The sequence below is a fragment of the Aulostomus chinensis genome, chromosome 3, assembly GCF_037954235.1.
Source record: "Aulostomus chinensis isolate RoL2024-O1b breed Wild chromosome 3, RoL_Achi_v1.0, whole genome shotgun sequence".
NCBI lineage: Eukaryota > Metazoa > Chordata > Actinopteri > Syngnathiformes > Aulostomidae > Aulostomus > Aulostomus chinensis.
The window spans coordinates 27,184,585-27,197,722 of record NC_141322.1 but is presented as its reverse complement, the minus strand read 5'-3'; the positions used below and the strand labels follow the sequence as shown (position 1 = coordinate 27,197,722).

Sequence of the window (13,138 nt, the reverse complement as noted above, 5' to 3'; positions counted from 1 at the left end):
CATCTCTGAATCTGGAGAGATGTTCTTCAAATTTGCAACTGGGACTTCAGGATGAACTGAAAGGTTTTGGGGGTCAAAGGTCACAGTCACCTCACATGGGTAAGGTGAAAGCGGAGCTAAAAGGAGGGTGACTACTGGACTCTCAACAAATTTCATTATTCAGTATCAGAGACGATAAGAATGCCAACATGTAAAAAGCCGAAAGAATTTAAAACGGGTTATAAAATAGCTGCTATCTTTCTTTAAAATGACAAAAGTATTCATTTCAGCACTAGTTATAAAAAATGTCTTTATACACAGATGAGCCAACAGGTTTCACACTGCAGTAAATCCACATTCATCAAAATGATAAAGTTCTGTTTGTATTAAATCTGTAGCATGGATGTGCTGATTATATTAACTGGCATTTTGAAGGCTGTTCTTTGTAGTGCAGCTGAACACCACTGGCTGTGGCAGCTCTACCTCAGTTTTTGTCATCTTAATATAAATGGGATGGACAAAATATTACCTGTCAGTAAACCTGTAAGTGGTTTTCATGTTTTGGCTGATTGTGTTTATACAAATGGACTGAACTGTGATAAAACAAAGAATACAAACTCGTGATACTGAATTACTGTTGGCTTGTTATGCTTTAGCAGACTGATGACATGCCTCATTTCCTTGGTTTCCATTTGTGTGCTAAAGTACCGGCGCATTCTTTTTCTGTGTATTTGTATTAGATCACTGAGGCACTGGAGCAGGATGAGCAGGCCCAGAGGCAGAAGTTGGCGTACAAAGTGGAGCAGATCATCTCAGCCATGTCTACGGAGAGCTGAGACACACGTACCCACATACACTTACATACCTGACACATTCACACACTGTATGGTAAACTGCGCGTAAACACACACACACACACACGCACACGACAGAGGAGTCATGTGACCATCGTCAAGGCACATGGCATTCCACATTACGTGTGTACAAATACCCTAACAAAACTGCACATTCATAAACACAGATACCAACCTTTGCAGAAACAATGCAGACTTAATGGACCTACTGTACAAACTGATGACAGACAGACAGACAGACACACACACACACACACACACCACAATGCACATCAAACAGCCGATTGTCCCAAAGCATGACTTTTCGATCCAATGTCATCGTTTTTCCAGAAGAAGCTCTTTAACAACTTCTAAAATGCTCCTGTGGCAAGACAGAAAGAGGATTTGGGCCATCACAGTTGCTGAATCTGCAGCTGAATCGCGTCCACTGGGTAATGGTTTGTTTGTAGTTGGTACTTATGCTAAATGTGTGTGCGGCGTCGCTGGAGCTCTGAGGAAAAGAAAGGCATAATGAAGAAGGACTCAAGTTCAAAAGTCACTGGAGGAGCTCAACAAAGGCAGGTGCCTATTTAGTGTGATGGCACATGTTGTGACTCTAAATACAACCGATGTGTTAAAGGTGAAGGACAGTTACAGCTCTACATATCACAAGCTTGAGGTGATGTTGCCACTCGGAGCAGAGATGCGTTTAAGCCTTTTCCTTTTGCCTTTAAAAGGCTTACAAAGAAATGGAAGCGAAAGACTCTGGCAACATTACTCTTCATTTTTCCCACTTAAAGGAAACCGGATGTTTATTTTGTTAAATGAAGATTTCCTGGATCTCTGCAAGGGATTGAAAAGAGTATATGAAAGTCAGTCATTAGCCCCTTTTACACAGCATGTTTGAAGCGGGAATGTTGCTACATCTCGCTGCTCTGTACAAAACGCACAAAGATGGAAGGCTGTTCAGCCATCAGGCGAGCTGTGGAGCGAGTCGCAGAGCCAAACTGGTGTTTGTGTGAAAGGGAGAGCAGGGTGGATGATTCGTGCTACTCTAGATGGCGATGCTGTTGTGTGACCTGTCACACTCCTAGTTAGGAAATGTGTGTGCTATTTAAAATCAATCACTGGGGGGGGGGGGGGGGGCGGCATCGCATAGGCTTTGTTTGATTCAGCCAAGGAACCCAGCATAATGTTCTTAATCTCTGTGTAAAAGAGGCTACAGACAAGGTGGCAACAATACTTCATCAAAAAAGTATATTTTGCCTTTGAAGTACTCACAAGTAGGTGTCTTAGGCTCACGAAGAGAAAGAATGCAGGAAGAGGCAGCTATGTAGTGTATATTGAGTCTGACGCCAACAGTGACCATGACCATGACCACAACCAACGATTAAAAAAAGTACAAACTCCCTCGTGCATCGTTCAGTATAATCCACATGTTCTTCATTCAGCCGAATGGTCAGCAATCCAGAAACACTTTGATTTGAGGTCAAAACTATTCAACTACAACCCTTCAGTTCAACACTGGCAGGGGTATTGTTTCTTCCTGGATAAAGAAGACATGGATTGTTGTAGACGACAGCCTTGAGAGTTTTCAAATGGAAAGTTTTGCTGTTGTTAGGCAAGAGGGGCGCCATTAGCTTTAAGCTAATTACCTGTGGCTGACTCTCCCTGCATTCTGGGATCAAAAAGAAATGATGCAGTCGTGAAACGATGTCTTTGTGAGCTAAATAGCTGTGAGTACTGGAAAAGTAAATGACACTCTTTCGGTGGAATATTCCTTTAACAATCCAGCACTGAGATGAAATCAGCTTCAAATTTGAAATAAATATTTCTAAGACCCAATCCCTGGCTTTTGGTGCCAAAATGTAATACATCTCATGTTTCATTCATGTTAAACACTCCTGAAGAACCGATTAACAATGTATGCCATTTTAGGGAAAGATCCCATTTGAGATAGGACTTTTTGTACAGTGATCTATAGAGCACTAATTCAGCCATATTAAGATAAGCGGAGACCAAATTGAACTGTAGCAGAAAGTATAATTAATGATGCTATAAGCCTGATGGTGGATCAGATTAGCCTAACCCCGGCCAAAAGCGCCGCTCGCTCGCTCTCTCTCCCACCCTCCCTCCCTCTCTCATCAGTCATTGTTTACATTGAGCGTGATACTTGAAATGCACCGAGTGTACATGATATTACGAACACCTGCGGCACCTGTGAAGTAATCCGTCAAGATTATATGAGATGAAGGTTTTGATGCCTTCTTGATATTTCCAATAAATTCACTTTGAACCTGGAAATCTAACAAGCCAGAGAACCCTGGAGACATGTGAGACACCGTTGCAACAGCAGCTCAGTAGATGTTCCTGATATTTTGTACACAGAGTGGATCTATGATTAATGATATATGTGTTTGGACCAGCAGTTGGTCCTTGTAAAGTACATTCATTAAAAGTCTAATTGTTGCTTCACAGCGCTCTCCTCGCTTTGCATTCTCATTTTGAATTATACGCTTCACCGGTCTTAATTTTACCTGACTGCTTGTACGTCTCTTTGCTGCTGTACTTATAGAGTGCCACATCTAAACCTATCATGAAAAAAAAACAAAACAAAACAAAAAAACTCCGTCTGACGTATCGCGTTGATTCAGGGTTTCAGTTTTACGTGCGATTCTCAAATTATGAACTTTTTCACGCGCTTGAGGCTATTTCATTGCTCCAAATAGGAGGACTAGTCCCTGGGGCGTCTCTCCTCTGACCATTTCAGCATCAGAGGGGTTAACTCTAAAGACATTAACTCATGTTACTCCAGAAGAGAAAATTAGAAAAATCATGACTACATTTCCTGTTAAGTGTTGAAATATGACAGAGAACTCATCTGTTTCATGTGTGGTTTGATAAGTTATAAATGTGTTGTGCAATAAACTGTCATACATAATGTTTTTTAAACTATATATTGTATAAATATTGTACATAAAAAACACTCCTATTTTGCAAGCAAAAAGATTCACTTTTTACTGTTGTTATACATTAAATGTGCAGCTGATGAAGACCATTTTGACTGGTTTCTTTTGCGGTGATGCTCGAGTCTGAAAAAATGAATATAATTTCTCTATATTCAAGTCGGTGCAAAATCCTAAACTGAAGCTACAATACATTAAACTTGGAGTCCTGAAAATAATCAACTTTAGCGGAATTCAATTCCTGATTTAGATGGTAAATCCTTGAATTTGTGTCATATTTCCACAACATTTTTGCGGAACTGCATTGTATAAAATAATTCAAAATATAAAACATAGTGATCCCCTATGTGGCAGGGGTTTCTGAGAAATTAAGGAGAATCTATAACAAGCACCGCATCCCTGTGTCTTTTAAACCAGACAACACTCTGAGACAAAGACTGGTTCACCCCAAAGATCCCACCCCTCACAGCCAGAAAAGCAATCTGGTATACGCTGTCAGATGCAGTGAGGCCTGCACGGATCTCTACATAGGGGAAACCAAACAGCCCCTCAACAAGCGCATGGCCCAACATAGAAGAGCCAACTCTGGAGGACAGGACTCAGCGGTTTTCCTCCACCTCAAGGAGGAAAGCCACTCCTTCCAGGACGACCATGTCCAAATTCTCGACAGAGAGGACAGATGGTTTGAAAGAGGAGTTAAAGAAGCCATCCACGTCAGGATAGAGAAACCATCTTTGAACAGAGGAGGTGAACTGCGACATTTCCTTTCACCTATTTACAACCAAGTCCTTTCAAAGCTTCCCCAAAGAGCTCAGCTGAAAGACCCATTTGGAACGGCTGCTGCCAGCACAGCCCATTAGCATCTGAGTGGTCGGTGAAACTCCCTAACGACCACCCCTGAAACTCCCTGACACCGCACAACGACTGTCGTTTGGGGAGGCCAGGTGAGTCTCGGGAGGGTCGTTTCCACCACGATAGCACTGACCACTCCCACATAAGTTTATAAGCTGGAGTTTCCACACTCTTCACTAGAACTGAAGAAGCCTCTCGGATGAGAGGTGAAACGTCTTCAAGATAAACTTACGTCCAGTTGACCAGATTTTACTTCGCTTCGATCTACGATGACCTGGATGAATGAGAACCTACACAGACAATTCAAAATATAGCTGCTGGTCAAAAGAGGCATTAGTCCTCATCTCTGTTGGCCACTGATGTTCCAAGGCCAATCTGAGCTCCTCCACACATAACTGGATAATCTATTCTTATTATGTTAGTGGCACACTCGTGCTCTAATTTAATGGTTAAACTGTTATTGAGTTTTCATTGGAACACTCTAATGCCTATGATGTCAGAGATAAACTGAAATCCCAGGGGGTTTCATCCATCAAGGACATTTGCCCTTCACTCACATGGACTGTGGGCCTACAACGGGAGGTGAAACAAGCTATGCTGCAATTGTATTAATAAATAGATTAAAATGATACCTCAACTTGATAAGGCAGTATCACAAGCCCTTACACCGGGGCTTCCCAAATTGAGGCTTGCGGGTCAAATTTGGCCTTCTGCCCTCCAAGAGAAAAGGTTGAGGATAATAAATATTTCTAACACATATTTACATAGTAATATGCATTAATAATTGTTTTTTGTCAGTGTTTTTCCAAGCTTTTGGGTCCAGATGACAAACAGGGAATTGCTTCGGTACTGAGTGCGTAGAATATGATGGGAAAGCAGGAAAAGGCTCCAGCAGGCCACTTATCAATGTCACCCTGCACCGCGTAGACCGTCAAGTTCACAGTGACCATTTTGGATGACAAAACAACAAGCGGGGGAGGAAATACTCCAGCAATATCCTTGTCCCTGAAGGAGGCAGCTTCTGCAAGAGTGGAGGACTAGCTGCACACAGAGTGGAGGTATTGTTACCGGCTCAAGTTATAACCCTGCACCTCTGTTTAGAAGATATTAGAAGTCACTTATGATAAATTAAAGCTCCCAGCTGCAAAAACAGAGCCTGTCCTGGCCTTTTCTCTCATGATTCGGGGGATTCCAGCAACTGTTGTTCCTTCACATTCATATCATTCAGACTCCAAAACATGGAAAACACAGGGCTCAGGTTTAAAAATTACTGGAATTTTCCTTTAATCTCACTTACTAGACAGACACCTCCAATATTCTGGTTTCAAACTTAAGACAATCACGCATGTATTATATTCACATATAATATAAATAGATATTGAAAAAAAATGACCATCACAGTGCCCTACTGAAAGCAGATCCGCCCCCAGACGTAATGGCGTTTCACTTTCCCCATAATACACACATCCAGAGGTGGAAAGTAACTAAGTTTTCTTACTCAAGTGCTGAGCTTAAGTTTGTCATGAGGACATATCAAGTAGAACACAAACCACTAATGTGACCTTTAGAGGTCACTGGCTCCAAAACTGAACACCACCCCAAGCACTGGAAAACAACAATATCATGTAGAATGTGTACTTTTACTCTTCATACAAGAGTTAATTCAACATCCAATGACATCTATGACTTTTACTTCAGTAAAATTTTGAACAAAGACTTTTACTTTCACCAAAGTACTATTTTATCTGGGTGCTTCTCCTAATACTTAATTGTAGAAACTACATACTTCTTACACTAAGTTTGGCAGTGCTCTTCATATCCCTGCCAGTGCTAACAGATACAGACACAGACACTCACATGCGCGCGCGCGCACACACACACACACACACACACACACACACACACACACACACACACACACACACACACACACACAGGTGAAAACATGACATTCTTGACGAATGTAATAAGAAATTATTTTGACTCTTGACAGCTGCAGCTTTAAAATGACATCTTGTGAACTGATTTATAGTCCTGTGAGAAGCTGATGTACTTCAAAAAGGATGAACAATTAGTGCCGGCTTACTTATCTTTGTCAAAAAGACAAAAACACATCTACTAATTATGGCTCAAATAATTAAGAAGTATTTTTTTAAATGTATCTCTCGTCAATTTGTTCATTTGATAGCAACAATACTCGTTGATCATCAGAGGAAAAAGCCCCAAAATGAGTCTTTTTCTTCAGATGTCCGTGAGAGACGGAGTTGAATCTACTTTTTTGGAGTGAAAGGAAGCCATCATTTTGACTATGAGCTAATTTTTTCTTTATTATAATCATACAAACAAATTCAGACGTTTACAAATGCAGGAGCACCAGTGAAAAAAATAACACAGCTGATGTGACAGAGGAGTCGAGCTTGTAAAACAACAAAGAAATATCCTGGAGAAAATGACTAAATCCCTTTGAATTGCATAAAAACACGTGTGTGTGCATGTGCTTGTGTGTGTGTGTGTGTGTGTAACTGAAGAGCCTCTAGGAGAGAAGAATAGTTTGCACCGCGACGTACTGTGACAGTATTTAGTATGGCATGTGAGCACTTGCTATAAGCAGAATTCATTATTTATTTTATCCCTCAGGGCTCCGGGCGAGCACAGCAGAGCAGAGGGGGGAAGGAAGGTTGGTAGTAGGAGCATCCAGACCCCCCAGCCCATACCTGTCAGATCCAGGTGGGGGTGTCATCAGTATATGGAGGGGTCCTCTGTACACCTGCCAGACTTTAAATCCTTGTCTTTCCTCTCTTTGCTCTTTACTTGTCAGAGACCCGACACTCAGCAGCCAGCAATTCCCCTCACTAACTTCTCATCCACTCACACAGAGGAGGATCATTAAGACTCCAACCTCCTCTACTGACAACTGAGAGCTGCAGGATATCTTCCTGATGGACTGCACGGTGGGATGCTAGCAGACAGGTTTATGCACCTACTACAGCCATTAGAGATCCATTCAGGTTCTTCCAGTCCCTGACACCTGCCATTATGTTTTGACTTAATGTAAACACACTGTATGTCACTAATAAAAATGCAGTGCTTAATTTCTGCGAAATCACTGGTTGTAGCCTGTTAGGTAGAAAAGACGCTCAGAATATTCCATTCAGGGGAAAGCAGACCTCACACAGACGACAGATCTTGAGGAATAATTCAAACTATGATATGAAAGTTGAATGGAAAAGGCCTTGGACTGTCTTTGCGCAGTCATGCACTCAAAACCCCGCAGCATGAGTGGGGTAACAGTCCAAATAAATGGAAGACTCTGTTTCAGTGTCCTTAAAGTGTGGCCATGGCACTAGATGGCCTTTTCAAGTAGTTCTCCAACTTTTTGGGACACAAGAGAAACGGAACCTCTCTCTCCTCGATGCATGCATTAGGGACAAAGTTAGCTGTCTTAGTTTAGCACAATGAATGATAGCAGATGGGCAGGTTAGCATGCCTTGGTCATAAGCTATAAAATACGCTTTTATCTCAAATGATCTTTGCCTGCAGTGATAGAACTGAGTTGTGTACAACATTCACTATGAAATAATAATTTGAAATGACAAGATATTTTCATTTTAGGGTCAGATTTGTACATAGGCTACTGACATGCAGGCAGACGAGGGGTTGTCAGTGCAAACCAACAGAGCAGATCATTTTAATGAAAAGTACGTCGATATTTCAGAAAAATCATGCAGATTTTTTTTTCCCCCCCATGAAAACGTATCTCATAACTCAGCAGAACAAGGATTTTTTGTGCCTCAGGTTAATGAAATACACTTCCATTTTTTTAACTACTTTCTTATGAATAATACACTGATTGAAAGTACAAGTGATTATTCAGTAATGGTCACTATTACTAAAGAAGTTAAATATTAGCAATGCATGAGAAAAATCAGACCATTTGTGTCGCGTTTTATTCTTCATATAACTCACTTTTTATACAGAGAAGTTTTGCTAAGGTCTCTTGTTCCGTTCAAGATGTTTACACGTGTTTTACTGTGTGTACAAAATGTTAATATATTAACTTGTTTTTATGCAGATGCTATAGGTGTTGGTATACATCACCCATAAAAGACAGTGTTTAAAATAACAGCATGTCTCATATTGCTAAAAGTTCCAGTCTTGTGCATCTCCAGTACAAAAACTACTGATGGATACTTGCAGACTAAAGCTTTGGTGTGCTGATCTGTGCGCAGTGATGCTACAAGGAAGTGTTGTGAACAGTAAATATACTTTTTTTGGTCTTGTTTTGACAGGGATATTTCCTTCAGTTAAACAAAGCTGCCTCTGTTAATAACTTCAACTGTACTCTCATACAGACGTGCCTTTTTCTGCTCCTCTCCACATCTCCACTGTACAATCAAGCAATAATTCCCTTCAGCGCCACTAGGACGCAGCCTTGAGGCTTGTGGTCTCCGTGCCTCAGCCTCCCGCTGCTTTAATTAAATGCAAACTCCATTATCAGAGTGCATACAATCAAACAGGCTCAGGAACGTTTGTTCTTGCCAAGGACACCAGACAGCTGTCCAAACCAGCCACAGCGTCCCTGATGTCTGTGGAGGAACTCCTAGATGACCAGGAATCAGCTGCTATCAGCAACTACTTCCATCAGGATTTATTTAATGAGCTGGTCCATAATGACACTTTACTACAGTAATTAATGCCGTCACTATGTGTTGTCTCACAACAGGCCTCTTCAATACATACATACATTCATATACACACAGGTAGAATTCCACTAAAACCTCCACTGTGAAGTGCTATGAGAAAATGTCCAGTGGGTTAATGTGAGCAGCTCACCAGTGCACTAGCGCCATCTTCTGGCTGTCCTTATTATCACATGCATGATTTGGAATAAGAGACGACTTGAGTGACATTCATTGGTTACATTGATCGAAGCACAACTCAGGATCAGAAGGTCCTCTCAGATGCGATGGACATGTGATGCAGATATGAGGGCAAAGGTCATGTTTGAGTGAAAACAATTGCTTGTTTCAGTGCAACAGCCCGAGGGTGTGTGTGTGTGTGTGTGTGTGTGTGTGTGCGCGTGCATGCGCGCATGTCTATGCTGCAGTTCCAGGGGTCATGGCACAGACATACCTCAGGATTCAGACTGCATCCTGAAAACATGAAGTGATTCACTTCTTTTAAAAAAGGAAACAGAGATTTAATCATTCCAGCTCAACCTTTCTTTTTCCTCTTCCTGCTCACACAAGCCTGGAGACCTTCACTGCTCTAACCAGAGAAGTAATGGTCAGAGAATACAGAAGTCTGAACTTAAATCTCCTACCATTCCTCCTCCTCGCAAACTTTTTATTGTCCCTCCTCGTCAGCTTCCCTCCTATGCACTCATCAAATCACTTCAGACAGTCTCCCTCCTATGTAGCCAATCAGAGAGCTTTTCATTTCCGTGACTGCGTGTCTGCATGTGTTTTTAAAGATAAATTCAACCAAATTAAATTGACAGCACCCATAAAATGTGACAACTTCCTCGCCACTAAATTAATTTAGCAGAACACATCTATTTCTTTACTTGCTTATTCATGTGACTTACATTCAAACTGAGTGAATTTCCCTTCATTAAATTGAGAGCATTGCTATTTTATAACTTCCCTTTTCAGAGCTTCACCTCAGGCTCTAAAATATCCCACTGCTGTTGGACACACAAACAGATTAAATAACGCACACTTTAATAGTTTTAAATGAAGCAAAGAACAACAGTATTTCCCTCAGGACCCATCATATCCTCTTATTTTCATATAAATTAGCAACCGTCAAATTCAGGCCCTTGTCAAGCAAGTTCACACAATGAGAAGTGAGCTTGGGACCCGAGGGTGACCAGTTCAATCCCCAGTACAGGCAGGGTATATCTATATGGTGAAAGTGATGGAGCAGTGTTGGGCCTGCCCTGATTAGCACCACTGAGGTGCCCTTGAGTAAGACCTTTCACCCTGCCTGCTCCAGTGGAGCTGCTCCATGGCAGTAGATTAGACTGTGGCTATGGTGGTCCCTGCTCTCCTGTCTGCGTGTATGAGGAAGCAAGACCCCACCCACTGGCTGACTGCTAGTTCGTTAGCAAAGCTGCAATGAACACCAGCAGTGGGGTGTTGACAAATTTGTTTCAAAAGTCACCAAATACATTTTTTCTCCAATACATTCTTTGCCTGAAAAAACTGAACGAGTGTTGACTCTAAGCTTTGCTCTCACACAGCCTAAAACTTCAGGGTCAGATCCAGACCTGGAACTACTTCACTGATTTCCTGATTTTGAGTCAGGACCTCAAAACTTCAGCCAACAAAACAAAAGTTTGTGACAACTGCAAGAGCGACTGCTGCTACTAATCACGGCCATCTTTCTCAGAGAGGATGAGGAGGATTACTTGTGGATAAAAACAAGATCCTGATCTTGACCTAAATTTTACACGTGACCAGAGCTCATCTCTTAAAAGGCTTCACCAGTGTCTGAAAATGTGCCGTTCCTTGTTTATTTTGATTGTTAAAAAAAAAAATTCATGATAATATTAATAAAAGATGAAACTTAACTGCCCAGAAATATTCTTTTCCTGAGTCGTGTGACTTTGCCACTCATTTAAAAAAAAAAAAAAAAACTTCTCAAACATTGTTAAAGTGCTGGAATATTTTTCTTAATTTGCTTGTGTTTTGTCTCTTTGGAAGCCTTCCCTTAAACTGCACTGTGTTGAGTTCTCAGGTCCAACATAGAAAACATAGTAAAGTCATTTTGTCTTCACAACTACTGGAAGGGCTGCCAGCTTTGTCACATTGTGTTCTGTCTGAGGTATGAATGTGAGTCTACCCTGTAATACGTGTGTGTATGTGAGGCACAGAGACAAAGAAAGGGAAAGAAAAGAGATCAAGTGTTTGCATGAAAGACAAAAAAAACCTGATTGCATGTTCACAAAATGTTTGGCAGCAGCTCAGGGTTGCTGCGGTCTTTCAAGTATAGGCGACTCCTCCTGAGAAAGGAAAAAAGCCCAATGCTGCTGGGCTGATATCAAGCCTGGCTGCTGATAATTCCCCTGAGACGCTCCATCGCAAGCATTTAACACAAAAGATCTGTGATGTATACACGCATTGTAGTGCCGCTTATTAACGCATGCTTGTGAGCTTGACTAAAACACACAATGATGCACGTATATATGTGTATATACATATATATAAGGGATGCTGTGTTTTCAAACTCCATAAACTACAACAGATGTGCAGAACAGTCAATATACTATGAACAAATAAAGCCACATGAAGCCAGGCCGATAGGCTCCAAATTACAAGATGCCAGTGGTAAACATGTTTGCCTGACTGGCTTTCTGGAAGGTCTTTAGAGGAATGCACTTGTCTGCATTGGTTTCCTGCTCTGGGCCCATGATGAGTTACACTGTGACACTTAAAAACAAACCGTCACAAAACAGAACACAAAGATAAGGAAGCGGGATATCCGACGATGTAAGGATGTAGAGAAAAGGGAGTTCTTCCTAAAGCTGGGCATAAAAGAGTTTCACACACAGATCCAGAGGCACGTTCAAGTACTCGTGCACAAAGAAAGACGGGTATGGGTACTGATTCAACCTATTTAGTAAAAGCGAATAAGTACTCGAAATTATGAAGCATTGAGTCTTTTTACTGCTCTCTTGGATCCATGTTGTCACAGTGCAACCGCCACCTGCAGTGTGTTATTCACGCCCCCTTAAACAAAACTATTCTGTTTCTCTTATTTTGATGTTTTTGTCCGTCATGCATCAAAAATTAAGTTCGTTTTAAAATGTAAGGAGTAGAAAGATGTGTGTGTTAAAATGCTGGAGTAAAAGTAAAACACTGTCAGAAAAATAATCAAGTAAAGTGAGTGGAGTGAAGTATATTTGCTCGGGTTACTTAAGCTCCAAGAATGACAGCAAGACGGGTATAAAATGTGTCCAGTTGGCCTTTACCCAGGGTTATGTGTCTACTTTGTCTTATAGTGCCGTCTGACAGGAAGCTGTGATTGACGAGGACTGAAGTAGCAGAAATACTTAACTAGCTAACAGTCTAATGAATGTTTTACTGGGGTGACGTGACTGCTGCTGTCCAGCTGCTGTAATGGGCACACTGCTGATTTTTCTCATGAGGGTTTTCAGCAAAGCTCATCTGAAGACCCGGTGAGGGGCCAATTGCCCGGCTCAACGCCCTGCTGTTTGAGCTGAATGTTTGATAGGGGTCTGGTGAGGAGGGAGGAGGGGTGGGGGAGGAAATGGGGTGATGGGGGGCAGGCACAGGGGGATGATAGGCAATGGTATAGAATTACATGACTTTTTCTCTAAGATGGCTGTTGTCCGGTTTGCTTCTCTTAACTTGCTGTTGTCTAGGAGCGTGGAGGGTTGTTTTGTTTTTTTTAACAAGTCATTTAGCATACCTCCACCAGTGGTTCCAGATGTGTGATTTACAGAGGGCATGAGAACTGCTTGCAAAAGAGCAGCAAAATGTG

The 13,138-nt window shown here is 41.6% G+C and overlaps 1 protein-coding gene across 1 annotated transcript in view; it reads left to right on the top strand.

The window, feature by feature from the left end:
• Nucleotides 1-1,938, top strand: part of LOC147268454 (plexin-A2-like) — an 85,494-nt gene extending 83,556 nt beyond the window's left edge. Inside the window, exon 32 of the mRNA XM_086200039.1 lies at nt 720-1,938. Coding sequence (XP_086056165.1) covers nt 720-815 — 96 coding nt within the window. The 3' untranslated portion in view covers nt 816-1,938. The remainder of the gene's footprint in view (nt 1-719) is intronic.
• Nucleotides 1,939-13,138: the final 11,200 nt, after the last annotated feature.